This window comes from Wallemia mellicola (assembly GCF_000263375.1).
Source record: "Wallemia mellicola CBS 633.66 unplaced genomic scaffold WALSEscaffold_19, whole genome shotgun sequence".
Taxonomy (NCBI): domain Eukaryota; kingdom Fungi; phylum Basidiomycota; class Wallemiomycetes; order Wallemiales; family Wallemiaceae; genus Wallemia; species Wallemia mellicola.
In genome coordinates this window covers 125,991-149,115 of record NW_006531976.1, presented here as the reverse complement: position 1 = coordinate 149,115, position 23,125 = coordinate 125,991, and the positions used below count along the sequence as shown (strand labels likewise).

Genomic DNA, 23,125 nt, shown 5'->3' with positions numbered 1-23,125 from the left:
TGTGAGGGATGTGATTATTGTTTGCACTTTTATGTTAGATATAAGAGCCAAATATTGATAAAATGTTCAACTCTGAAGCAATAGTGAGGAATACAGAGAAATTTTTCCTTCAAGTACTACAAATAGGGTTGTAGGAGAAAATGGGCGGATTAAAACTAGATTATGTTATAAAGGTGTGTTCATTTTGATGTCAATATTGTATACATCCAAACTAGCGACTATCTCTTGTTTACCATCATAAAAGCAAATTAATAACGTAATTCAACAACTAGATACTTGTAAATATCAAGAATAAGCAGTGGAATTAAGATATAATAATTTATTCATTTATTATCTCATAGTTGATGATCAAAAGCAAGGAAGAAGACAGACGATCAAGATGGGCAAAAAGAATAATAAATTAAAATCAACTCTAGAGAGACACAAAGCTAACCAAGCTGTAAAACAACAAATGAAAGCACAAGAGAAAAAATCTGATAAAGGGAAACTTTCTGCTAAGCCAGATAAGATACCATTTAGAGAGGATGACACTGTTTTATTAGTAGGAGAAGGTAAATTTGATATTATATGAATAAACAGTCATTGATTTATACGAAGGTAACTTCTCATTCACATTATCACTCGTCGTTGATCATCAATTTGAACCTGGTCAATTAACTAGTACTGCGATTGACACTGAAGAGGTTAGAACATCGACCTAGAATAACTACTAGTTTGCTGATGAGCATCCCTTTAGGAGGCTTATGCAAAATATGACGATTGTCGTGAAATCGTAGATACACTTAAATCTAAAGGAGTTAGAGTATTGTTTCAAGTTGATGCAACACGTTTAGATAAATGCAAGGAGTTAAATGGAATGAAGTTTAATAAAATATACTTTGGATTCCCTCATTTAGGTATGTTATCTGACAGTCAAAGTAACTATCTAATCCTATAAAGGTCTTGGTATAAAGGATCAAGACAGGAATGTGTTGGTCAATCAAGCCTTAATCCTAAGATTTTTCGCATCTGCTCAGAAATTCCTGACGTCAGGTGCAATAGATTATAATTTTAAGGGCAAGGTGGGACTCGAAAGAGAAGAAGAAGAAGATATTCCAGATAACGAGGAAAAAGGTAGAAAAGGAGTTGTAGTAATCACCCTCAAGCAGACTAAGCCATATAATCTATGGAATCTAGCTGGGTTAGCGAAGAATCCACCAATAGAATTGCCAGATACGCCAACTAATAAAGATAAAGGCAAATCAGTTAAATATAAGATATTAAAGAGTACATCTTTTAATTTAGATTTTTATCCAAAATACGCTCACAAAAAAACAAAATCGTCAGAAAAAAATAAAGTAAATTATCAAGAGATACGCAGCTATCACTTTATTGTAAACGACGAAGAAGTAATTTAATCATACTTTATTATATAGAAATACGCTATCATTAGCGAGAACATGGATGACTATATAAACAAGTTTAGACTTAATCTAGTCAACCATCAGCAACAACTACAACAGAATTTTGATTACGATAGAATTAGTCTTCTAAATACGACCCATAATGATCTATCACTTAACTATCAACAATCTAGCATCACAGCTGCACATGAATCTAAGAAGAGGAAACAGGCTATAGTACAGCAATCACCCCAGCATAAAAAACAGAGATTACCTGCACCACCATCCCCACCTTCAGAGCAAGCTCCCCCCTCACCACCTCAACCACCAGTACAGCAATTGAATATACCTGAATATCAAGGTTTAGATGCTGACTACTGTTTACCTACAACTGCATTAGAGCGTGCAAAGCAAGTTGAGGACGCTCAAACCGCTATTTGGTTACACATTTCAAGGAAAGAAATTCCAAAAGCTTATAAATACTCTACATCAACTTACACATCACATCTGTCATTTCACAAAAGAATCAGTCTTCTCACTCAAAGAGAACAACGTAAGTTAACGACACGTACGACAAAGAGCAACAAGGAAGTTCAAGCGAAAGCTAAGAAGGTTATGAGGGAGGTTCTTTTCCATTGGAGAAGGAATGAGAAAGATGAGCGTGATGTTCGCAGAAAAGCTGATAGAGAAGCCTACGATAGAGCCAGAGCAGAAGAACAATCGAGAGAATCTAAGAGACAAGCGCGTAAATTGAACTTCTTGATCACTCAGACTGAGTTGTATTCCCATTTCGTTGGTAATAAGATAAAAACTGATGAGGCTGAACAATCTAATGATACCGCTGGTGATCCAAACCTTGAACAATCGGGTACACCAATTCAGCCACCTCAATTCGATTTTCGCAAGTTTGATGAATCTAATTTGGGTGATATCGATTATGATGATGGTGAGTGTTTGGATAATTTCAGTTCTTTTTCTAATTATTTCTATAGAGGATGAAAGCAATCTTCGTATGCATGCTGCTAAGAATGCTCAACAAGCATGGCTTAATACACGTGATAAAGCCAATCAGTTCGACAAAAATGCAGCTGAAGATAGACGCAAAAATGAAGCTATACAAAAGGCCAGAGAGATGGGTGTTGAAGTCCCTCCAGAAGCCGAACAAGCTCCTTTGGAGAATGATGAACTAAACTTCCAGAATCCTAACCTTGGTGAAGACTCAGTTCAAGTTGAGCAACCAAAATTACTAGCTGCAGAATTGAAAGATTATCAACTTAAAGGTCTCAATTGGCTTGCTAATCTTTATGAACAGGGTATAAATGGTATTCTTGCAGATGAGATGGGTCTTGGTAAAACTGTTCAATCTATTTCTCTTATGGCGTATCTCGCCGAGAAGCACGACATTTGGGGTCCTTTCTTGATTATCACTCCAGCATCAACCTTGCATAATTGGCAACAAGAAATTTCTAGATTTGTTCCATCACTCAAACCATTACCTTATTGGGGCTCTACAAAAGATAGAGCAGCATTGAGAAAATTCTGGCAAAGAAAGGCAATCACATACACTAAAGATGCGCCATTTCACGTTCTGATTACTTCATATCAGTTAGTTTTATCTGATGAGAAGTACTTCAAGAATGTTAAATGGCAATACATGATTTTAGATGAAGCTCAAGCGATCAAGTCATCACAATCTGCAAGATGGAATACTTTACTTTCATTCAAATGTCGTAACAGACTGCTCTTGACCGGTACACCAGTTCAAAATTCTATGCAGGAATTATGGGCTTTACTTCACTTTATTATGCCTTCACTTTTCGATTCTCATGATGAGTTTGCAGAGTGGTTCTCAAAAGATATTGAATCAAATGCTGAGAATAAAGGTGCAATTAATGACAATCAACTTAAGCGTTTACATATGATTCTCAAACCTTTCATGTTGAGAAGAGTTAAGAAGAACGTGCAAAATGAACTTGGGGATAAGATAGAGATTGATGTTCATTGTGATTTATCTCAAAGACAAAGAGCACTGTATAGACTCTTGAGATCTAGAATCTCTATTACAAGCTTAATTGAAAAGGCCAGCAAAGGTAACGATGAAGCTAGTAAGCGCGGTTTGATGAATCTTGTCATGCAATTCCGTAAGGTATGTAACCACCCAGATTTATTCGAAAGGGCAGACGTCAAGACTCCTTTTGTTATGTCCAAATGGTCGAGGTATAAATCAACTAGAGAACCAGACGTTCATTACTGTCCAGATCAATTTGAAAGTCTGATAGATTTGAAGTTACCACGCTTAATAGCCGATGATGTTGAAATTGGTGGTGGTGCTGGTACACCAGAAGGTAGATCGAAATTTGGAAGCAACAAGTTACAAAGCCTATTCAATATCTGGTCTCCTGATTACATACTTAAATCAATGCTCAAGGAGAATTCGCCATTCGCTTTCCTTCCACAAGCAGGAATTAGTGCTGATGAAGCTGCCCGTATTTTCTCAACTACTGAATTCTCACGTCTTTTACTTGCATACAATAAGGCCATCGCTCAGAATGAGCACCAAGGATATAACGAGTGAGTATATAATAATACTTATCCGACACATCTAACATAACATAGCGATGATGACTTGATTGCTTCCACATTAAATAAGAAGTTCAACATTACACGACCATTCCCTTATAAAACAGACGTCGAAGAGTACGGCGATAAACCACTCCCCAAGCTTAACGAAATAGCCTCAAATATGATATCAAGCTCGGTATTACTTAGAAGATCATCAAAATACATGTCAGGCATTAAGAGAGTTCTGGCACCATCACCATATCCGTATATATTGCATAGACCATCACTCGATCGTATTGAATGGCGTACGAAACAAGATGATGAGATCAATAAGGCTTTCTTCGGTCTACAGACGACACATTTGAAGGAGAATACCAAGGCGGTGGAAAGTCTCCCACCAAATATCCCACCTGCAGGTTTGGTAGAGAATAGTGATAGAATTCAATTACCACCTTCAACAATGACAGTACCTGAACCTAACAAATTGATCATAGATTCATCTAAATTAGTTGCTCTCGATGAACTACTTCCAAAACTCAAGGCTGAAGGTCATAGAGTATTGATTTACTTCCAGATGACGAAGATGATTGATTTGATTCAAGAATATTTAATCTACAAAGGTTACAAATATCTAAGATTAGATGGTAGTTCTAAAATCAATGATAGAAGGGACATGGTACAAGCTTGGCAGACTAGTGATGAATATTTCATTTTCTGCTTGTCTACAAGGGCAGGTGGTTTAGGTATCAACCTAACAGCGTAAGTAGAAACTTTCTGAATGAAACCTAAGTTAAACCCACTTTAGAGCCGATACAGTTATTTTCTTTGAACATGACTGGAATCCATCAAATGATCAACAAGCGATGGATAGAGCTCACAGATTGGGTCAAAAGCGTCAAGTCACCGTATATAGACTCATTACCAAGGGCACAGTCGATGAAAGAATTATTAAATTAGCTAGAGTTAAAAAGGATATCCAAGATATGGTCGTTGGTCAGAAACCAGTCGGTGAGAAAGAGAATTCAGGACCAAATGAAAGAGAAATTATACAAATGTTGATGGAAGAAGATCAAGACCCAATTGAAGCTGATATTATGGGAGGTAGTAATGATCTTGATACTGAACTTCTTAACGATGGTACAAATCTTGATGACGATGGTATGTTCAACGGTGAGGCTAGCAACAATAACACCGGTAATGGTACACCAATGAGTACACCATCTAAAACATCAACACCACGTCCAGGCTCTCGTCCAGTTGGACGACCACCTGGATCAACTAACAAGGATAGAACGCCTAGCGGACAAATCAGTCAAGATGGCAAACCAAAGAAGAGGTTTAGGAGAACTAAAAAGCAAATGGAGGAAGATGCTGCTGCCGCCGCCGCTCATGAGGCTTACCTCATTAAAGAAGGTATTGCACCTGAGAAAAAGAAACGTGGTCGTAAACCTAAATTACAAGTTGAACAAGAGGCACAAGCACAAAGACAATTTGAGGAATTACAAGCACGAAATGCTATGGCATCAAATAATTGATTAAAATTCACCATGTGTATTGTATTAATTTATTATTATTCTTGATAATGTACACTCATCGTATTGTGATATCACTGATTTCTTATCTGATCACATTTGTTCTCGCAATTGAGAATAAAGCTGAAGCTGGTGGGTGATATTAGAGTTATTGTTGATGTTTCACTCAGATCTACGTTAAGCACGGCTTGCTCGCCATCTAGTTGAGTCTGTCAGGGGTATTGGTACAATTTCTACTGTATTTCCAGAAGGACATGGATTACAAGGTGTGTGATAGATGATATAGTATACATACATACTAAATCTGATCACCAAAGGTCATCCATTCTCTTTGGAGGCTTACTACGCACCGTGTTATAGAAATGGCAGTCTAACAGTACTTATGATGCCAATTTCGCAATCATTTAATAACATTCTACACAATGAAGATCATAATGCTACTATCTCTGTGATGCCATTAGATGGTACAGCTAGAGCATCCAACTATCGCGTTGGATTGATAGGACACATTTCCGAAATTGATAAGAGATCTAGCAATGGAATGGGTGATGAAGGAAGCAGATTAAGAGAGTGTTACTTGTCCACTCATCCAGATAGCGCTATTTGGGTACCACCTCATGGCGTACCTCACAATGTAAGAAATGTATTTTAAGGGATATTATCTAACATCAGAGTAGTCATACTTTGCTAGATTTGATATTGATCACGTTTGGTATACAGGTGGATTCGGAAATTCACATTATATAGGATACATACCAGAAAGTTTGTATTCTGTTAGCACAGCTGAGAGTAATGTAATTATTATATGATACATAGTACAAGAAGCATAATAAAATAAGGAATAAATTAATCAGCAAAGCGATTATCATAATCTCTTTCTGTACCATAACGTGTTTTGGTGGCAGGTGGAGTTGGTGGTGGTACACTCTTATCTTTCTCACCATTTCCTAAGCTCTCTTCATTTGAGGTATTAACTATTGCAACATTATTAAACTGAGGTCCAAATGTAGGCATCATAGCTGTATTCGATACGTCTGGCATAGATTTTGTTGGCTCTAATGATAAAGCACCTCCCCATATGTTTGCACTTGCTTTAAACCTTTTCTTTGGTGGTGGTTGCTCTTCATCTTCATCATAGCGAGATTCCTGATTGTCATCATCCAATAAAATTGTCTCAACAATGTCACTATCAGTCGAATCCCGTGGTCGTGAATGCTTTCCAAGCATTCTAGGAGCAGGGGATGGATTTGATAATTCTTCACGTTGAGTTTGAGTTTGAACTCTCTCTATGGTTTTGTTACGAGGAGTTGGTTGATTTATTGTCGTCCTAGATAATAATGGTATGTTCGCATTTACTGACTGTGTTTTCTCTGATTGTGAAGATGATTGAACTTTATCTAAAGTTTGTTGAAGTGTTTCCATTTGATCATTTAGAGGTTTCAACTTCTCATCAATCATGCGACTGAAAACATCTTTCCACTTTTGCATTTCATTTTCCCTTTCACTACGATCGTCTAATAAACTTGAGACTTTTGCAGATATATCATGAAATTCCCCTCGGAAGTCATCTTTAACATCATTGAGTGTTCTTTTGAGAGTCTCATAATTAAATTTAGAAACTTCTTGATCTTTCTGTAGTTCTTTTATTGTGTTGATATCAATAGATGTTGACCGACTACCCGTTGATTTACGAGCAGTAGATCTTGATTTGTCATTGGATTCATCGGAGGCGTCTGGTAGGGATATTCTCTGTTTTTGTGAATCCGACGAATTATTTCTAGGTGACTTAGACTTCTGAGATGATCTTGGTGGCTTTACTGGTGTACCTTGATGTTCATCTTGTACGTTTTCGGGTTCTTCAGTTTCATCTTCGTTGTTAGATGGCTGTTGTTGTGGTTGATTTTCGGATATGGAATTTTCACGCGATCTGGTCAAATGACGCGTCTGATTGGTATCAGAATGTGGACTGTGACTACGTGTCGGTGTTGGACTGTTCTTCTTTTGGGCTGATGGTTGTTAGATGGTGATGTTTTAGATTGGATGTGCTCACATTGGCTGTCGTGATCAGCTTGAGGTTTAGGCGATAAGCTGCTATCCTTTGGGTGATCATCAACTGAGCCGTCGTCCTGACTATCGTGATGACTAGCGTTTTGATTATTAACGATTAATTCAATTAAAACAGACTTTTTATCTTTTAAGTTAAAAACTAAATTTAATTCTTTGGCTTTATCAACCAATTCAGATTTCTTCCATTTATTTAATTGCTTTTCTGTTAAGTCACTATCCATTTGATGATGATGGTTCAACTTGAAGAGCGATTCTCTATTGAATTACTAGCGTGTTGCTTTAAAATTTCAAATGGATTATCTTTGAATTGCTTCGTCTGTAGAATCGTTGACATCCTCTTCTGTTCATTTTGTCTTGTTTATCGTTAAATCAAGATATAACTCTTATAATCACACCTACAACTCTTTGTTCCTTTGCTTATTAGATAATGATGTTTTCTTGCTCTTATTCTTAGTTATCAAATCCTTATTAGTTGGCTTATCGGTTGTCATATCCTCTAAATCATTCTTTATATCCGTCAAGTCAACGTTTAGATTCCCTTTCTGCTTTCTATTCAATCTCTTCCTTGACGATTTTGATAGCTGATTCTTAGACAATTGTGTTTGTAAATCATTATTTAGTTTTTGCTTTAATAGTTTATTAACCATCTTCTTGCAACTTCACCGTGATGTTCAAAAAGCCAATAAATTTAATCTCAATATTTATCATATTTTTATTAATTTTTTTATTGTCTTATTTAAACTTCCATAACTCAAGTTCTACTCCTACGAAATCTGCATTCGTTATCTTAACGACAAATGACGATCTACCCGGTATACTACAATCTATAAGACATATGGAGGATAGGTTCAATAAGAGGAAATCAGGCGGTTATGATTATGTTTTCTTAAATGATGGAAAATTTTCAAATAAATTCAAGAAACATACTTCTTCTTTAATCTCAACAAACGCTTATTATGGTAAAATTTCTTCCTCTGACTGGAACCAACCTAAGTGGATTGATGAAGATAGAGCATCAGCCGTTAGAACTAAAATGGCAATAGATGGTGTGTTGCACGGTGATTCAATTTCATATAGAAACATGTGTCATTACTTCAGCGGTAAATTCTATAACCATCCTTTATTAAGGAATTACGACTATTATTGGAGAGTTGAACCGGACGTTAAATACACTTGCAATCTCGATCAGGATCCTTTTCTAGCTTTAGAAGAGAATAATGCCAAATATGGTTTCACTATTGCCATACATGAATACCCTGAGACCATTCCGACTTTGTGGAAAGCTGTTAAAGAGTTTATGGACTTATACCCTCAACATATCGCACCAGATAATTCAATGGATTTCATTAGTGATGATAAAGGGTTCTCCTACAATGGCTGTCACTTTTGGTCAAACTTTGAAATTGGTGGGTTAAAATCCTTTTTTATTTTGTCCACCTAACCCAAATGAAAGGAGATCTCAGCTTCTATAGAAGTCAAGCATATACAGATTTCTTCAACTTCCTCGACAGGAAAGGAGGTTTCTATTATGAGGTGAGTCTTCTATATCAAATGAAATTTCGTTAAATAGTCCATAGAGATGGGGTGATGCACCTGTGCATACAATGGCAGCAGCCTTGTTGCTCAACAGGGACGAGATACTCAGAATGGACCCAATCGGTTATTATCATATACCCTACAACCATTGCCCATTAGGATTCAAAAATTATGATAGATGTGAATGCAACCCTTTGGAAACTTCAGACTATCATCCACACTCTTGCGCAATAAAATGGGATAAATTCGCAAATCATCGCAAGTGGGAAATAGATTAGTATTAGTGTATTGTTATCATTTGTTGTACAACATTTCTAAGATCCTATTATAAAACTGTCGCATAACGAATTTCTCTCCAGAGTAGTCCTGATCATACCAATAATTTACTGCTATACAGGGTGAACCTTTTTGTGAAACATGATGGAACCATCCACTCGGGAGGTATAAAGCATCACCCTCGTCTACAGTAACTGTAAGACAACGTGATTTGGAGTATGTAGGTGAATGTTTTGAATTTTCCTCTGCACTCTTATTCGGATCAATGGGTGTCCAAGAAATAGTCTCTCCAGAGGGCTTTACTGTGAATTCACCATTATTATCGCAAATGTAGTGGCCATGGGGATACTTCTGGACTACGTTTTTGTTAGATAAGAAGATAAACATACACATTTCTTACAATTCAAGCAATATCTCTCAGTTGGTGGGTATAAATTAAAAGTTTTACGTCCTTTAACGACAACATATATGTCTATCTTTGTTAAACGCTGAGAAAATCAAGCAACATTTTGACTCACTTTCATATGGATCACTATGCAAACTAGTAACACTTTCTGGACCACCTATCCAAATGTTAACAGCATCTGGTTTATTTTCCATCACATCGTCCATTTCGGTAATAGACTGCGGTACATCTTCAGCTAATCCTTGATATTCAGGATATGAGAGGTTACCATTTTGCGATTGAAGATATAAAACACGATTAGGAGTTGCCGAAATATCATTTAAAAAGTTATCCATTCTCATTGACTTTGTATCTGGTTCAAGGAAATGTAACACACCATGATGTTCAACTAGGGCATCTGCATTACCATTTGGTGTAACAGCAATTTCAATTTCTGAAGTCACTTTATGTGATAAATATTCTTTATTCCATGATTTTGTTGCTTCCCAATTATTCGCTACACTTTTAAAAATAGCTGGTCTATTGTTCTTTACTAATTTATCTAGATTATCAAAATTATTGTAAACTTTGACAAAACTACTATTATAATCCTGATAATCTTCTATCAAACCCTCAATAGCATCAACCAATTCTGTCGTCATTAAGAAAGGTCGTTTTTTTGGAAAATTCATGACATTCGTAAAATTAACAAATTTACAAGGTTTACGATAAAATCATCGCATATTGTTAGAGATTGTGATACTGTAATACTATGTTTCTTTTACATATATCTAAAAGATGCAAAATGATAGAAAAGAGAGACTGTAAAAGTAAGTAAAAAAAAATTAAGTATCAATATTGAGTGGATGATTTCCATCACTGTTCTTTCTAACTAAACTGCTAACATCTAGATTCTGACGCTGAACTCTAACATTATTAGAAACAATCGAATTTGCAAATGATGTTTGGTTAGCCGTTGGACTTGATGATTCGAAGTTTATCAATTCAGGTGATGAAAGTGGTGGTGGGGTACCCAACATTATTAATTGCGGTGAAGGTGCGGCAGGTGATGATTGCATTTTGACAATATCGGATGGAATTGGTGAAAGATTCATAGAGTTGCTTCTTTTGCGATCTAATTGTACAGGTGTTGAATCCAACAAAATTGTTCTTGAAGATGATCTTGATCTATTAGGACGTGCTGGAGGTGGTTCAACTAAGCTATTCTTCTTGGTTGGGTGATAAGAAGGTGGATAATCACCATCCCTACTATTATCATTGTGTTGTATGAACTCCTCATGCTCGACATCTTCCAAACTATCCAAATCATTCTTCTTTGCGTGTCTAATGCCAATTGGAATTAATGCTGCAAGCACGACGGCACCCAATCCTAAAAAGTTCTTGATCGAGAACAAATGGAAATCATCTGAACTGGTCATTCCATCTAATCCACTACCAATTGTGACATGAATCGTAGACACACCAGCAACACCTAATGCAGTTGAACCCCAGAAAGTGAATAGATTGATACCTAAATGAGGTGCAATTAAATTTAATACCCAATGTGGTGGTAAAGGTGCAATTCGGAGAAGAATCAAATATGACCAAACATCACCACGCTCAATTGGACCTCTCATTTTGTTTTGATAGTGTTCTAATTTCAATCTAAATGAATCAAACCAATTGAGCTTCTCCTCATTGTCGTTTTGGTTTTCATGTACAGCTGCTTGAAGTGTGGGCGATTGTGCTTCCTCATTAAGTAAGAAAGGTTCTGTGTCAGATTCAAGGCGTAAATGGCGGTACTTTCTAGCTTCCTTCGATTTTGTTGTTGGTGGTAATGACAAAACAACTGAACCTAATGATGCAGATATCAAATAGCATAAAGAGGCACCTGTTGCGACGGTGCAGCAAACTAACGGAAGGGTTGGTAGAGCACCCCAGAGAGCACCGGCTAGTATAGAGAGATACATTGAACCGGGCAATGAGAATGCTTGAAGACTGGAGTGGGTATGAGTTATTGGTACGCTATGATGACATAGCCACTTACAAGAGGTAGATGACTGTCCATGAAATTAGAATCCTAGTACCTTGCTGGGTGCGATACTTCTTTAATAAAGCATTAAGCGCTTGTAATTGCTCGAATGACTTTGGAATCCTGAGTGACGGTTTATCGATTCTGACCAACGTGTGAGATTATATTCCAGGATTCAAATAAAACAACATACTCTTCTAATTCAGGCCAGCTGAAGTACAGCACCAAAGCCAAGGCAGCAAAAGCAGAAAAAAAGACTGCAGCCATTTTGGCAGAGGCTTTGTAGATTTGTTTACGCTTATCGGATTCTAACAAATCCAAGTCAATATTGCTTATATCGTCACTAGAATCCTGTTCCATGTTGAGTACCAAACTGCTGCTGCGATGCCTGCGATTTGCAGAACCTGGGGGAGATGGACTCAATCTAACCAATTCCGGTGGTGCACCAGGTGGTGGACTATCTTTATAGGGTTCATAATTACTTAAATCTACGCTCATCCCTATATTTTTCAAGTTTTCCTATTTGAGTGATGACGGAAATGAGTTAAGTTGATACTATGAGGATATTGTCGAGAAGAGAAGATGAAGAAATTGTTAAACAACACAAGCAGCTCGGGTTGCAGCATTGCCATCATTTAGTACAGCAGTTCGCAGAGTGTACAACGAACAGAACAATCTCTGTATTATGGGCGTGTCGTAAGCCACATAAGGAGTTAAATAGTTGTTTAGCACAATTGTGAGCTTATATAAACTATATATATTCTTAACTTTACTCACATCTTAATTTAGCAACTCTGAAGAAGCTTTAGATGCAGCCAAGGAGGAGTATCTGAAGAAGAGGGATTTCTAGGTTATATATGCCGTTTTATACGCTTGTTTACTCTCAATTGCTTTCTAGCACTCTTTATACCCATTACACTCTAACTATGGAAATTAGACAGCAGGGTCTCTATATGTATACAATATTGATACATTCTATCTTGATATATGCTATAAATACGGTATCGATTTATTCTCATTAGCCTCGTCAATCTAGCTCTGGTAATACTAGATATCTCAGCTTCCCCAGTTCCTATCAAATGAGCACGTGGGACTGTATTATAATTAGAACACTATCTCAGATCTAAGTCTTACTTACTTTGCACAATAACGAGCTGTAAACACGTTATTTCTACCACCTGGATGTTTATTTAGGGGATATATCTGGTAAGAGATACATACTTACACATCATACATTGCCAAGGTTTGCTAGACTCATCAAAGTATTCGTTATTCCCGTTATCTGGTACTGATTTTGAAGAATAATCTACTGGTTTGTACATCTGAAAAATAATATTATCAGGTGTTGACCTTTCAATAACAGATTACTAACCTTTAATACCATGATGGTTTAAACGATATAGGAAAACTTCCGAAAAATTCAACAAAGACAATGAAACCTTATTTCGTTCCCGTGCGTCAGCTTTTCAAATATCACCGCTGATAAACAGAGAAGCAAGATTTAAACTTTACTATCGTATTATATTTGCAAGATGGACAGCTGATCACGCATCCGACATACCCTTACCGGGCTTAAATCCGTTAAAACTCAGGGGCGGGCGATCTGTTACATATTGGCGAGACTTGCATTATTCATGCAGAAGGCCAAATGTATCTCGCTTATCTAACCTTATCAGTTTTTGTTATGATTCATAGGTGACTCGAGTTTATCGCTGTGGTATTTCCTGATAGGTCGTTATTTCACTATCATGACGATAACCTCCATGCGGACGGAAAATATACTAAATAGCAAAATTTGGTCACATTGGGATTGATTACTAGTTTATATTTCTTAGCTCATTATTATCTTTTTGATGCATGACGCATGAACAATCAAGTGTAATCAGAAGTTTAATTTTTAAGAATAAGATGAAGAATACAAGGTACTCTATAATGCATGATAATGCTTATAATTTAGTCTAATGTCTTTCTTTTGTTTTGCTAGAAGTTGTATGCGATTTATGTGAGTCGGTTATTAGCCAAGCTACTTCCATTCCGGCTTGGTACTGAAACCGCATTGGCGACACACTTTGATGAATTTGTCGTTAGTGATATTGCAAACCGGGCAGAACCAAGCCATTATCTGCTTTGATAGTTAGTCGCGCCGTTATGACTAGCAAGGATTGCTTGATTGTTTATCTCACATTCTGTTTCTTGGTAGTTATGTGAAGGAGTCCGCAAGTATTTACGGTGACGGACTTTTATGCATGCACAGCTGCACCGTAAAGTTTTCAACAACAAATAATTGTTAGAGTGTAGTACTTTTTTCGAAGTCTGTGTTAATAAGTTTGTGTAAAATAATGTGTGTATATACGTGCCTTTGATTATTCAAAAAATTGCAGTCTTTTCTCTTTGTGATCAAATATTTATCTATAAATATACAACAAACATCACGTTGTCTAATCCGCCAAGACATTTTTGAGATTATCATAGATTGTGTTTTTCGGACGATACAGCTCAGCAATCTCCTTACTTGTAGTTGACTCAGAAGTTGATCCTTTGCCGCTCCACATTAGTTTGATACCTGCGAACATCGATGCTAGTATGTTCTCAGGTATTCCAAACGCTGGCAATCGATCAATGAAATCTTTGTAATTATACTGTACTTCTTTAACTCGAGTACCCGCAAGTCTCTCGACTGCTTCGACTAGTTTTTGACCATTGGTGTCTTCAGGTCCGTTGAGGATGTACTTTCCTTTGTTATATTTCTTGTAATCATCTGCAGCTAACAAATGGGCAGCTACGATACCAACTTCTTCTGCATCGATTGCAGCAACAGGCGCGTCCTTATCAAATACGACATTGAGAACGCCAGCATCACCAGTTTCACGGTGCTTTTTAATCCAATTTATGGCATCTACGCTGATGAAACCTCCAAAGTAATTTGGTTGAAGGGAAGTCCAATTGAGACTGTCGAATTCAGGTTGACTGAGCATAGTTTCGAGGGCCCAGTGGATACGTCCATAGTAAACTGGACTAGCTGGGTTGATGAAATGTACGAATGTAGATACTCTGACTAAATATTTCACGCCTGCTTCAAGCATCGCCAGATAGAGTTTTGATTCCTCTGTGAATTGCTGTACCATATTTTGTGCAGCTACGTAGGCTTTCTCTACGTGATTCTCTTTGAGCCATTCTGCATCGATTGTCGTCCAATCCTTTTCTACGACCTCTATTCCACCGATTTGTGAGATTTTCATAGCACCAGGACTAGATAACGAGCGTGTTAATGCGACAACGCGATAGTTTCCGCCCTCATTTTTTAAAAGTTCTGGAAGAGTGCGTGCAAGACCTTTACCAGTGTTTCCAGTGGCTCCTACAATCAAGATTGTTGATGACATAATCGTTGTGATTAAGAGTGAGCACTTGATGAAATTATATAAGTATATGCAAATTTGAAATTCATTTAGAGTAAATCGAATCCATGTATTATCGTACATAGTTTAACCTTCTATCATAGCTTTTATTTGATCATGAACTGTACGCTTTGGCAGCGCAAACTGTATCTCTTTGCTATTTCCTGCTTGGGAAAGAGAAGCCTGTCCTTGCCATACGATAGAAATACCAGATTCTACATTTGGTATGACATTTTCTGGAAGACCAATTGCAGTGAGATTTTTGATCCAGTCAGTGAACCGATATTCTATATTATCTATTTTGGCATTGGTAAACTCTTCAGCAAGTTTCACAAGATCCTTTCCAGTAACATCTTCAGGCCCTGCGAGTATATATCTAGCGCGATTGTGTTGTTTGTAATCATCTGCACTGAGTAAATGTGCACCTACGACACCAACATCTGCAGGAGAAATAATAGCAGCTGGTGTATCACCATCGAGTATTATATTGAGTTTATCAGTTTTTCCCGTCTTCCGATATGTCTTAATCCAACTAGCTGTCGAGTTCAGGAACGTGCTACCATAGAGATTCGGTTGCAACGATGTCCAATTTAACTTATCGAATTCTGGCTGGCTAAGTAAATTCTCAACTGCCCAATGTTGACGACCGTAGAACAAAGGACTGGTCGGACTGGTGAAGTGCTTGAACGTTGATACTCTTACAATATATTTCACACCAGCCTCCAAGGAAGCTAAATAGAGCTGCGATTCTTCTGTGAATTGTTGTAATTTAATATGAGGCGCGATGAATATCTTGATAACGTCATGAGATTTCAACCAATCTACATCAATTGTGGTCCAATTCTTCTCAATAACTTCAACTGTAGGTAGTTTGTCAATTGCCTGTGATTCAGGAGTTTCTAAGGAGCGAGTCAAAGCAATAATGCGATGGTCTTTATTATTCTCTTTGAGTAACTGAGGCAATGTTTCGATTACACCCCTGCCAGTGTTTCCAGTCGCACCGATAACTAGTATTGTTGGAGACATAGTATGAGTAGAATGTTTACGTTAAAGATGTGCCGATGTTTTAAGCTCAGCACCGGTTCCCGATTTATTACTAATCCTGTATGAGATTACCAAGATGCGCACCGCAGTTGACCTGAAGCAATTATACTTGTAAATATCTCATTTTATGTTTAGTTTATTTAGGAACCACTTCTCACTGCCTCGCTGACGTTCAAGAAAGACTTGCAATAGAATGGTATGATAATAGAATATGTTAATGAGATGATGTATTATGAAACTAAATGATAATGTATTCTAAGTTTTCTATAGCTGACCTAAGTCCACAATTACGACAAACACGTGTATATTTGGAATTGACGACGTGACATCTAGGACAAGTCCACACTGATTATGGCTATTAGCTTATCTTAGTATTTACATGTGACCCACTTTTCTGACTTATAAGTAGTTTGGAAAGTCACAAATTCGCCATCGGTCGCTAAGTGAAAATGCGAAATCAGTAGAAAATTTTCATTGAAATAGGGTTCATGAATGAATATTACGTTTATTGAAAACTTAATGCCGTGTGCCATACTTCATAATACGTCTGCTATTACGTTCCTTGGACATTCTACATGTTGAGCTAAATAGTTTGGTTTAAGTGTTCAAAGGTTAAACTAATAACTCACTTTTTACACCAGCTCCAATTAAATGGCCAGGATTCCCCACAGGCTATACATTGCCATCTGTAGTTGCTGATCATATTGAGATTATAGAGTGTTTGATTCGGTCGATTAGAGAGATATGGACAGAGAAGTTATGAGGTATTTATGCACTCAAAGCTCAAACGCTCTGCTAATCATATGGTTCATGTGTTTTAACATTTACACTCAGGAGTAAGCGATCGTCACATTTCCTTGATGAGCGCACATGCATAATCTAACTAGTGATATAGGGGGGTGAATAATACATATATATATAATGATGTTCATAAGATCTGCTTATCCATGAACATCTATCTTATAAATGAAGTGAGATTATATGTGGAAATAGATGACTAGAAAAGCGTTCATTAGTCGATAAGGATGACTTCACTTCTAGTCCATACAATCCCTTGAATGCGTTACGAATTATGAACTGCCTCAGGAGCTTCAAGTATGGCTTATTGAGTGTAATAAAGGTTTAGAAGGGATTCTCGTAGTTTATTTGCCTAAAATCCGGTCAAATGAACACTCTGGACTATTTGGGAATGAGATTTCATGTGTCATAAGAGAATGTAGAAGACTAACTTAGCACAGTATCTTGCTTCATGCATATTATATATACCACCTATGTACATTGTCAGAAGTTTAAGCATTAAATATAACGCACATCGTATGCAGTGCCAATATTTACATGACTCATCGATACAGACGTTTATTGAGGTTATAAGCTTGAAAGTTATTGGTCTGGAACCATTATAGCGATCAGGACTCACGTTTGGAATCATTAAGGATGTTAAAGCAGTCGGAATATCACGCGTTTTGAATTTCTTCTTGAGAAAACGAACTTTAAAAATTGGCGCGTGCCCCCTATATGTGACTAGGATGGTGAGTGATAATACAGCACAACGTGCCTTCGTCATCACATGATAATAATACAATATAATGTATCCTCGTCTTAACGAATTTGGTGTGCTTTGAGAGTATATGTTTGTGCAATGTTTATGTAATTTTCTTCATGTAATGTTTGCCGTTAGTGTATTGATGAAAATCCAAAATAACCCTGATACACACGAAAATGTCGTAAGTACTATAAAAGTTTCATCACAGCAATGAAGAACTGGATGTTTGTGTACATCCCCTATAGAGCTGAGTTTCACTCCCAAGTTTCTCTCGTGAAGAAAGTAAAAGAGCTCGAAAGGAAAGCTAACAAGAGCAAAACTTACTAGACCAATCAACGTTGAGATTACAGAAGTTAACACTATTATTCAAAGAGTGAATAATAGGGGCACTGGAGAGAAGCTAACTGATATGTATCAGAAAGAACGAAACAAACATAAGAATAGTGTTAGTACCTTATGCTCTTGAACAGAACGTAACGCATAATTTTCAATACTGAAACATCATGACGACACACCTGATTGAAGAATGAAGTGATCATTGAGGTCTTTGGGAAATACTTTTAGCAAGCAAGAGTGTGTTTAAAAGATTTAAGGTTAAGCGCATATTATATTTATCTTTCTTATACTAATATGGTGTATGTATATTACTAGATAACCCCTAGTGACCACATACAAACTCCTCGACGGAATGATTTTGCTTTATGCCTGCATCTATTAAATAGTATCCCATGGTGCATATGTGCACGTATGACTTTATACTCTAATCTCAGAATCCAGCTAGAACAATCCAGCAAATCATTAACAAACTAATTACACGGCTTGCTCGTGGATATGTTTTATATAGGAATGTTTGAAAGATATGACTGGTATGGTATATGATTTCATTTCTTGTTTTGAATATTTGTGAAATATTCGGCGGGTGAGTCTAAATAAAGGCTAAGTTTTAAAAAATAATGAGGAAAATTATGGTAATCAAGAGTCATACTATTATCTGTGATTGGCAATTTAAGACATATCAAAGACATTCATTAACATCCCAATGACGACGATTCGTTGAAACGCTTCAATAGCATATGCAAATTCAACATTATAAATGATTTTTTTTAGAAATGATTTTTTCCATATGGCTGTCTTTCAAATGTATCACTGATCGATATCCTGAGTACGCACAGCGGAAACGCTGTTTGGACCTGCATATCATGCATGCATATTAACATCATGTATTTTATCGTAGAAGGCCGATGTAACACGTAATTTAATTAAATTTATTTAATAGCTAACTGACTAGCTAACTAGCACCAAAAAGTACCGTTAGATACGTCTGACATTCGCCCGGGGTCTACACATATCCAAATGTCAAAAGCTATAATGACAAACAAATAAATTAATAATAAATAGTTGCAATTATACGTCCAGTAATAAATTAATCTTGTTTACTCTTCTGTTTTGAAGATAACTAGAACCTAGAGTGGCCTTTCTCTATGGCTTCACGAGAGAAGCCACACTTTTCACTTAATGATTGTTAGAATACGTGAATCAGTAACATATTGCTACCTACTTGCAGCAGAATCTGTAGCTATGTGTGCTCCAGTAGCCGCAACTACACAACCAAAATAAGTGTGGTTGAGGATTGAATTGTGGCTGATTGATTTTAACGTTCGGTTTTGCATACGGATTGTAAGCGTTTGACATTCTATTACCGCTCAATGGTGATTTTGGATGATTCATCTGAAGTTCTCTTGTCTTCTCTTTTGGTTTGAGTTTGAGATTGTCGAGCGTTTTGGATAAGAAAAGAATTGTTTGCCGAAATGCCTTTTATAAAAAAATACCGAAGAATTTTCTAATTCGGCCAGCCTATGACTTAGAATATGTCCAATTCATGACAAGCCTACGATTGTTTATGGGGAAGAAGCTAAGGAATTTGATGATTTTAATAAATAAATATAAATATTTTTATGTCGTTATACAAATTTCTATATTCATGACTATCTGGTATCGCTATGCTGGGTATTCTTTCTTGTATTTTGACGATGTTGTCATCTAATTTGGGAACCAATTCGAGGAGGCTTTCGGTGGTCTGGGTGATACGCATGCAAGACTGGATTACTCGTGATTAATTAATAAAAAGCGTGTTATAAGCTCACTCACTTATGGCAAACTTCATGATTCTCCTGGTTACACAAGTTGCAACTTGGACAGCGCCACACCCATACTCTTGGCCCAATTTGTGGATCAGCTGACCCGCAGCTTGTTGCTGAACTGTAATATGCCGAATATGGTGATGACTGGTAGTTTATTCAGCTACGGTTACTATCGAGATAGCCTTTTAATACCATTTTATTAAGTACAATCCAGTTGCACAAAGACAAGGAATATCCCTAGCTGTTTATATCTTCTCTCAACTAGGTTCCTGTCTTAACCTTATCCGACCTTCCTTTGTTAGAAAACAAAGGGAGGTCGCGTATGGCATACAAATATTGAAAACAAAGAGATTTATATTTACAATTGTCCAAATCTTAAATAAATAATTGTATCTAAATTCTGCGCATTTCATAGTCTTGTCTGCCTCTTTGTTGATGTTCTTGCTGTTGTGGGCGAGATCTGATAGGCTCAGGCGATTGGATTCTCACTCTACCGGCTTCAAGCTGGGCAGGTGTGGCTCTATCGGAATCGACGTCATAATGTTCTGGCGTCGGCATTGATGGTGCGGTACCTTGTGGAGCATTTCCATAAGGCATTGGCATATTGAAGCTATCGTCCGTATTTTCACGCGGGACAGTTTCCAGTCCACTGTGGAATAATGCCTCTTCTTCCGCGTCCATTCTGTGTATGAGTGCTCTGCGGCCTCCATTCAATGCCATTGAAGCAGCTCTTCGAAGGTCAGCTGTACGTGCGTCATCTGGAAGAGGAGCAGGCATCTCCTCAACCTTCCCTGGTGTCTCGTAAGGAACCTTCATGTACCTTGCTGGGATAGGTGGTGCATCAGGATCACCAGCTGGTCCGAATATTTTAGATTCTGATAATGCGATTTTCATTGCAACCATCCACTTTACGCGTCTTTGAGTGTACAACGATATGTTTTGCCAGTTACTCTTGTAGTTAATGGATGTAGAGAGTGTCATCTTCTCCTGATCCCTGATGACTGTTAGATATGCCTGTGTTGAATAGACATACTTACGGTAAGTCTACAATGTTGATATCGCAAATTGGATGAAAGTCACGCTTTTCAGACTTGAGGAAATGAAGCATGCGTGATCTAAGGTCTTCAATTTGATCAAATGTCGTATCAAAAGCAACATTGAAATTGAAATCTTCAGATGTTGATCCACTTCTTCTAACGTTGTGTACGTATTTCTGATTCAGTATCACATGTGGCGCTTGAGTAACAGTACCATCGATGCGTTTGAATATTGAGTAAAGAAGGTTGATTTCCTTGACTGTCATATCAAAGTCATCGATTTTCACTCTATCACCAACGTCTGTGAGAATTATTAGGATTGTCTTAATTGCTAGAATCAGCCAAACTCACCATATGGATGTTTTATGAACAAAAAGATGATTGATGCCAAGATTTCCTGAGCTGTCGTACCAATTAACCATGACAAACCGAGTACAAGTGATCCAGCGGATGTAACGAGAGTTGAGAATTTCACATCAAGCATGGCAACTGTAGAGCGTGTGAGCTATGAAATGTTTACTAAAGTAATGTGACTTACCTATAATAAGACAAGCAGCGACAACATAGATAGACATGAGGCTTTAATTTCCATTAGCGCTGCTAGACAGTAAAAAAAGCAAACTCACATTTTGTCAAGTGCAGCTACTGCACTGTCCAAGTCACGCATACTGGATGTCAAAGCAAGACGCTCTCTGTGTACTTCACTGATACCTTGTGAGATAATACTGAAAGAAACGAGGACACCTACAAACAAGCCATCTCAAGTTCTTCTAATGATACGTCTCCGTTTACGTCTTTGTCTAATACCGCGAAGGCTTCTTCAGCTGTGTTTAAATCTGGGAAGAATGATTCAATGTCGCTCTGGACAAGACTCGTACGGTATGGTGGACAGAAAGAGTAATATAATCTGCGAGCGAGCTGAGAATATTGGTTAGAAAATAGGTTTAACTTCGCGGATACCCACGTGGCGCGTCTTCTTGCCTGAACCTAGAGCGTTTGTCACCATAGACATTGGTGAATTTGGTTGAAGAACCGAGCTTCCAGCGATTTCAGAAGCGACATTACCAAGTGCCTTGAACACGTTAGAGAATTCTTTCATGGAATCATAATGCTCACAGTTGTTGCATTAGCTGCTGCTTCTTTAGCTTCACGAGCAGCTTTCCTGAACACTCTACCGGCTTTGACTCCCTTTTCTTTACCTCTCCTACCGAAGCCATCGAGTGTGTCGCTTCTCCCAAGATCCCTACTACGTGCGTATAAAGCTGCAAGAACTTTCACCTGGAACTTCTGCTCGCGAATACGATCATCGTAAGAAGTACGATGGAAATTGTATGCAATAAGCTGAATCAAGATTTTTTCACCTGCTAGAATAGATGCGCAGATGATAATACCAGCGTGAACTTGAGCAATTACCGAGAGTGTACTGTAACTAGAATCTGAGTGATCTCTTGAAAATTTCACGAGTACAACAAAGTTAAATACAGCCCAACAGGCTACTGTCCAACCAACTGCTGCGAGATACCTCTCACAACGTACGAAATAATCAATCATTTGCTTTCCATTTGGAACTATAACTGCGACAGTATGCTTCGCGACCCAAGGAATAATTTTCGAGGCTGCCCAGCTGACCCACCAGCCAACCCAAAGTGTTTCAAGCCAGATTGACCACCAAAGAAGTCGAACCCTGAGGAGTTCGGCATCCGGCGCTGTCGTTACTGAAACAATCAGTGGAATAGCGAGTACACCAGCAATTGGCAAAACAAATATTGCCCAACGAGTGATAATTGATGTGTTAATGAGGAAAAAGTAAAGTCTTACTATCTGTTTGTAAAATTTGTAAGTTTTATTAATACCTCAAGAAGGAAAAACAAACCTTAGACTTTGGAACATCGCCTTCAGCGAATTGAAAGTGCTTATGCTTTGATTCTGATGCATTGAAGCTACTCCATTGGCCATTGCGGAGTGCATCAAACGACTTGTTATGTTTTTTGTAAACTGGTCGCTTTGGTTCGTTGTCTAACGTAGGATACTGTGGTACCGGCATAGTCAAGGGTACATCGTCGTATGTCTTCTCGTCAGAATGCGGATGGGTGAGATTTGTCGTGCTAGATTCCACTATGAAGGCAACATTAGACAAATACTTATAAATAACTATAACGCACTTCTATCTTTGTCGTTTGAATATTCCGCAGA

The 23,125-nt window shown here is 37.6% G+C and overlaps 13 protein-coding genes across 13 annotated transcripts; 5 read left to right on the top strand and 8 right to left on the bottom strand.

The window, feature by feature from the left end:
* The first annotated feature begins 401 nt into the window (after window positions 1–401).
* On the top strand, window positions 402–1,537 carry WALSEDRAFT_40243 (hypothetical protein). Its single transcript, XM_006959685.1, has 5 exons — window positions 402–551; window positions 598–683; window positions 737–896; window positions 940–1,032; window positions 1,114–1,537. The coding sequence occupies exons 1-5, from the start codon at window positions 452–454 to the stop codon at window positions 1,395–1,397; spliced, it is 723 nt and encodes a 240-aa protein (XP_006959747.1). The 5' UTR covers window positions 402–451; the 3' UTR covers window positions 1,398–1,537.
* WALSEDRAFT_40239 (hypothetical protein) lies at window positions 402–5,530 on the top strand. The gene is made up of 6 exons (XM_006959684.1): window positions 402–551; window positions 598–896; window positions 940–2,328; window positions 2,375–3,953; window positions 3,999–4,703; window positions 4,750–5,530. Exons 3-6 carry the CDS (start codon window positions 1,440–1,442, stop codon window positions 5,477–5,479), a joined length of 3,903 nt encoding a protein of 1,300 aa, XP_006959746.1. The 5' UTR covers window positions 402–551; window positions 598–896; window positions 940–1,439; the 3' UTR covers window positions 5,480–5,530.
* WALSEDRAFT_70015 (hypothetical protein) lies at window positions 5,527–6,307 on the top strand (the record flags this gene model as incomplete). Its single annotated transcript, XM_006959683.1, has 4 exons — window positions 5,527–5,608; window positions 5,659–5,742; window positions 5,794–6,110; window positions 6,154–6,307. The coding sequence occupies 4 exons, from the start codon at window positions 5,527–5,529 to the stop codon at window positions 6,283–6,285; spliced, it is 615 nt and encodes a 204-aa protein (XP_006959745.1). The 3' UTR covers window positions 6,286–6,307.
* A 15-nt stretch (window positions 6,308–6,322) lies between these two features.
* WALSEDRAFT_58291 (hypothetical protein) lies at window positions 6,323–8,198 on the bottom strand (the record flags this gene model as incomplete). The annotated part of the gene is made up of 3 exons (XM_006959682.1): window positions 7,943–8,198; window positions 7,527–7,896; window positions 6,323–7,482 (listed from the first exon to the last, which is right to left on the bottom strand). Exons 2-3 carry the CDS (start codon window positions 7,762–7,764, stop codon window positions 6,323–6,325), a joined length of 1,398 nt encoding a protein of 465 aa, XP_006959744.1. The 5' UTR covers window positions 7,765–7,896; window positions 7,943–8,198.
* Window positions 8,199–8,210: 12 nt separating this feature from the next.
* On the top strand, window positions 8,211–9,622 carry WALSEDRAFT_40237 (glycosyl transferase; the record flags this gene model as incomplete). Its single annotated transcript, XM_006959681.1, has 3 exons — window positions 8,211–8,949; window positions 8,997–9,076; window positions 9,121–9,622. 3 exons carry the CDS (start codon window positions 8,211–8,213, stop codon window positions 9,355–9,357), a joined length of 1,056 nt encoding a protein of 351 aa, XP_006959743.1. The 3' UTR covers window positions 9,358–9,622.
* Window positions 9,126–10,402, bottom strand: WALSEDRAFT_70012 (Clavaminate synthase-like protein; the record flags this gene model as incomplete). Its single annotated transcript, XM_006959680.1, has 3 exons — window positions 9,126–9,711; window positions 9,756–9,827; window positions 9,874–10,402. The coding sequence occupies 3 exons, from the start codon at window positions 10,400–10,402 to the stop codon at window positions 9,374–9,376; spliced, it is 939 nt and encodes a 312-aa protein (XP_006959742.1). The 3' UTR covers window positions 9,126–9,373.
* Window positions 10,403–10,421: 19 nt separating this feature from the next.
* WALSEDRAFT_40233 (hypothetical protein) lies at window positions 10,422–12,424 on the bottom strand. The gene is made up of 3 exons (XM_006959679.1): window positions 11,966–12,424; window positions 11,788–11,916; window positions 10,422–11,738 (listed from the first exon to the last, which is right to left on the bottom strand). The coding sequence occupies exons 1-3, from the start codon at window positions 12,268–12,270 to the stop codon at window positions 10,586–10,588; spliced, it is 1,587 nt and encodes a 528-aa protein (XP_006959741.1). The 5' UTR covers window positions 12,271–12,424; the 3' UTR covers window positions 10,422–10,585.
* Window positions 12,327–13,026, top strand: WALSEDRAFT_40231 (hypothetical protein; the record flags this gene model as incomplete). The annotated part of the gene is made up of 2 exons (XM_006959678.1): window positions 12,327–12,508; window positions 12,562–13,026. 2 exons carry the CDS (start codon window positions 12,330–12,332, stop codon window positions 12,620–12,622), a joined length of 240 nt encoding a protein of 79 aa, XP_006959740.1. The 3' UTR covers window positions 12,623–13,026.
* Window positions 12,743–13,368, bottom strand: WALSEDRAFT_70009 (hypothetical protein). Its single transcript, XM_006959677.1, has 4 exons — window positions 13,145–13,368; window positions 12,998–13,094; window positions 12,911–12,950; window positions 12,743–12,865 (listed from the first exon to the last, which is right to left on the bottom strand). The coding sequence occupies exons 1-4, from the start codon at window positions 13,154–13,156 to the stop codon at window positions 12,829–12,831; spliced, it is 186 nt and encodes a 61-aa protein (XP_006959739.1). The 5' UTR covers window positions 13,157–13,368; the 3' UTR covers window positions 12,743–12,828.
* Window positions 13,369–14,165: 797 nt separating this feature from the next.
* Window positions 14,166–16,166, bottom strand: WALSEDRAFT_33485 (NAD(P)-binding protein). The gene has a single exon (XM_006959676.1). It carries the CDS (start codon window positions 15,150–15,152, stop codon window positions 14,211–14,213), a length of 942 nt encoding a protein of 313 aa, XP_006959738.1. The 5' UTR covers window positions 15,153–16,166; the 3' UTR covers window positions 14,166–14,210.
* On the bottom strand, window positions 15,255–16,193 carry WALSEDRAFT_21030 (NAD(P)-binding protein; the record flags this gene model as incomplete). The annotated part of the gene is made up of 1 exon (XM_006959675.1): window positions 15,255–16,193. One exon carries the CDS (start codon window positions 16,191–16,193, stop codon window positions 15,255–15,257), a length of 939 nt encoding a protein of 312 aa, XP_006959737.1.
* Window positions 16,194–19,210: 3,017 nt separating this feature from the next.
* Window positions 19,211–19,482, bottom strand: WALSEDRAFT_65602 (hypothetical protein; the record flags this gene model as incomplete). Its single annotated transcript, XM_006959674.1, has 2 exons — window positions 19,211–19,265; window positions 19,313–19,482. 2 exons carry the CDS (start codon window positions 19,480–19,482, stop codon window positions 19,211–19,213), a joined length of 225 nt encoding a protein of 74 aa, XP_006959736.1.
* Window positions 19,483–20,288: 806 nt separating this feature from the next.
* WALSEDRAFT_21049 (hypothetical protein) lies at window positions 20,289–22,976 on the bottom strand (the record flags this gene model as incomplete). The annotated part of the gene is made up of 9 exons (XM_006959673.1): window positions 20,289–20,889; window positions 20,933–21,233; window positions 21,284–21,421; window positions 21,471–21,511; window positions 21,559–21,636; window positions 21,681–21,850; window positions 21,897–22,004; window positions 22,049–22,749; window positions 22,802–22,976. The coding sequence occupies 9 exons, from the start codon at window positions 22,974–22,976 to the stop codon at window positions 20,289–20,291; spliced, it is 2,313 nt and encodes a 770-aa protein (XP_006959735.1).
* Between the last annotated feature and the right edge of the window lie 149 nt (window positions 22,977–23,125).

Excerpts from the sequence above, each read along its gene's own strand:
- WALSEDRAFT_40239 (XM_006959684.1), top strand. The coding sequence starts at position 1,440 with ATGGATGACTATATAAACAAGTTTAGACTTAATCTAGTCAACCATCAG. Across the intron at positions 2,329-2,374 it reads TGATATCGATTATGATGATG|AGGATGAAAGCAATCTTCGT; the intron begins GTGAGTGTTTGG and ends TTATTTCTATAG. Across the intron at positions 3,954-3,998 it reads GAGCACCAAGGATATAACGA|CGATGATGACTTGATTGCTT; the intron begins GTGAGTATATAA and ends AACATAACATAG.
- WALSEDRAFT_40233 (XM_006959679.1), bottom strand. The coding sequence starts at position 12,270 with ATGAGCGTAGATTTAAGTAATTATGAACCCTATAAAGATAGTCCACCA. Across the intron at positions 11,917-11,965 it reads AGCTGGCCTGAATTAGAAGA|AATCGATAAACCGTCACTCA; the intron begins GTATGTTGTTTT and ends CACGTTGGTCAG. Across the intron at positions 11,739-11,787 it reads TGGACAGTCATCTACCTCTT|TCTTCAAGCATTCTCATTGC; the intron begins GTAAGTGGCTAT and ends TACCCACTCCAG.
- WALSEDRAFT_33485 (XM_006959676.1), bottom strand. The coding sequence starts at position 15,152 with ATGTCATCAACAATCTTGATTGTAGGAGCCACTGGAAACACTGGTAAA.
- WALSEDRAFT_40243 (XM_006959685.1), top strand. The coding sequence starts at position 452 with ATGAAAGCACAAGAGAAAAAATCTGATAAAGGGAAACTTTCTGCTAAG. Across the intron at positions 552-597 it reads TGTTTTATTAGTAGGAGAAG|GTAACTTCTCATTCACATTA; the intron begins GTAAATTTGATA and ends ATTTATACGAAG. Across the intron at positions 684-736 it reads CTGCGATTGACACTGAAGAG|GAGGCTTATGCAAAATATGA; the intron begins GTTAGAACATCG and ends GCATCCCTTTAG.
- WALSEDRAFT_70009 (XM_006959677.1), bottom strand. Across the intron at positions 12,951-12,997 it reads ACCTTGGCAATGTATGATGT|GTGGTAGAAATAACGTGTTT; the intron begins GTAAGTATGTAT and ends ATAAACATCCAG. Across the intron at positions 12,866-12,910 it reads ACAGCTCGTTATTGTGCAAA|TCCCACGTGCTCATTTGATA; the intron begins GTAAGTAAGACT and ends ATTATAATACAG.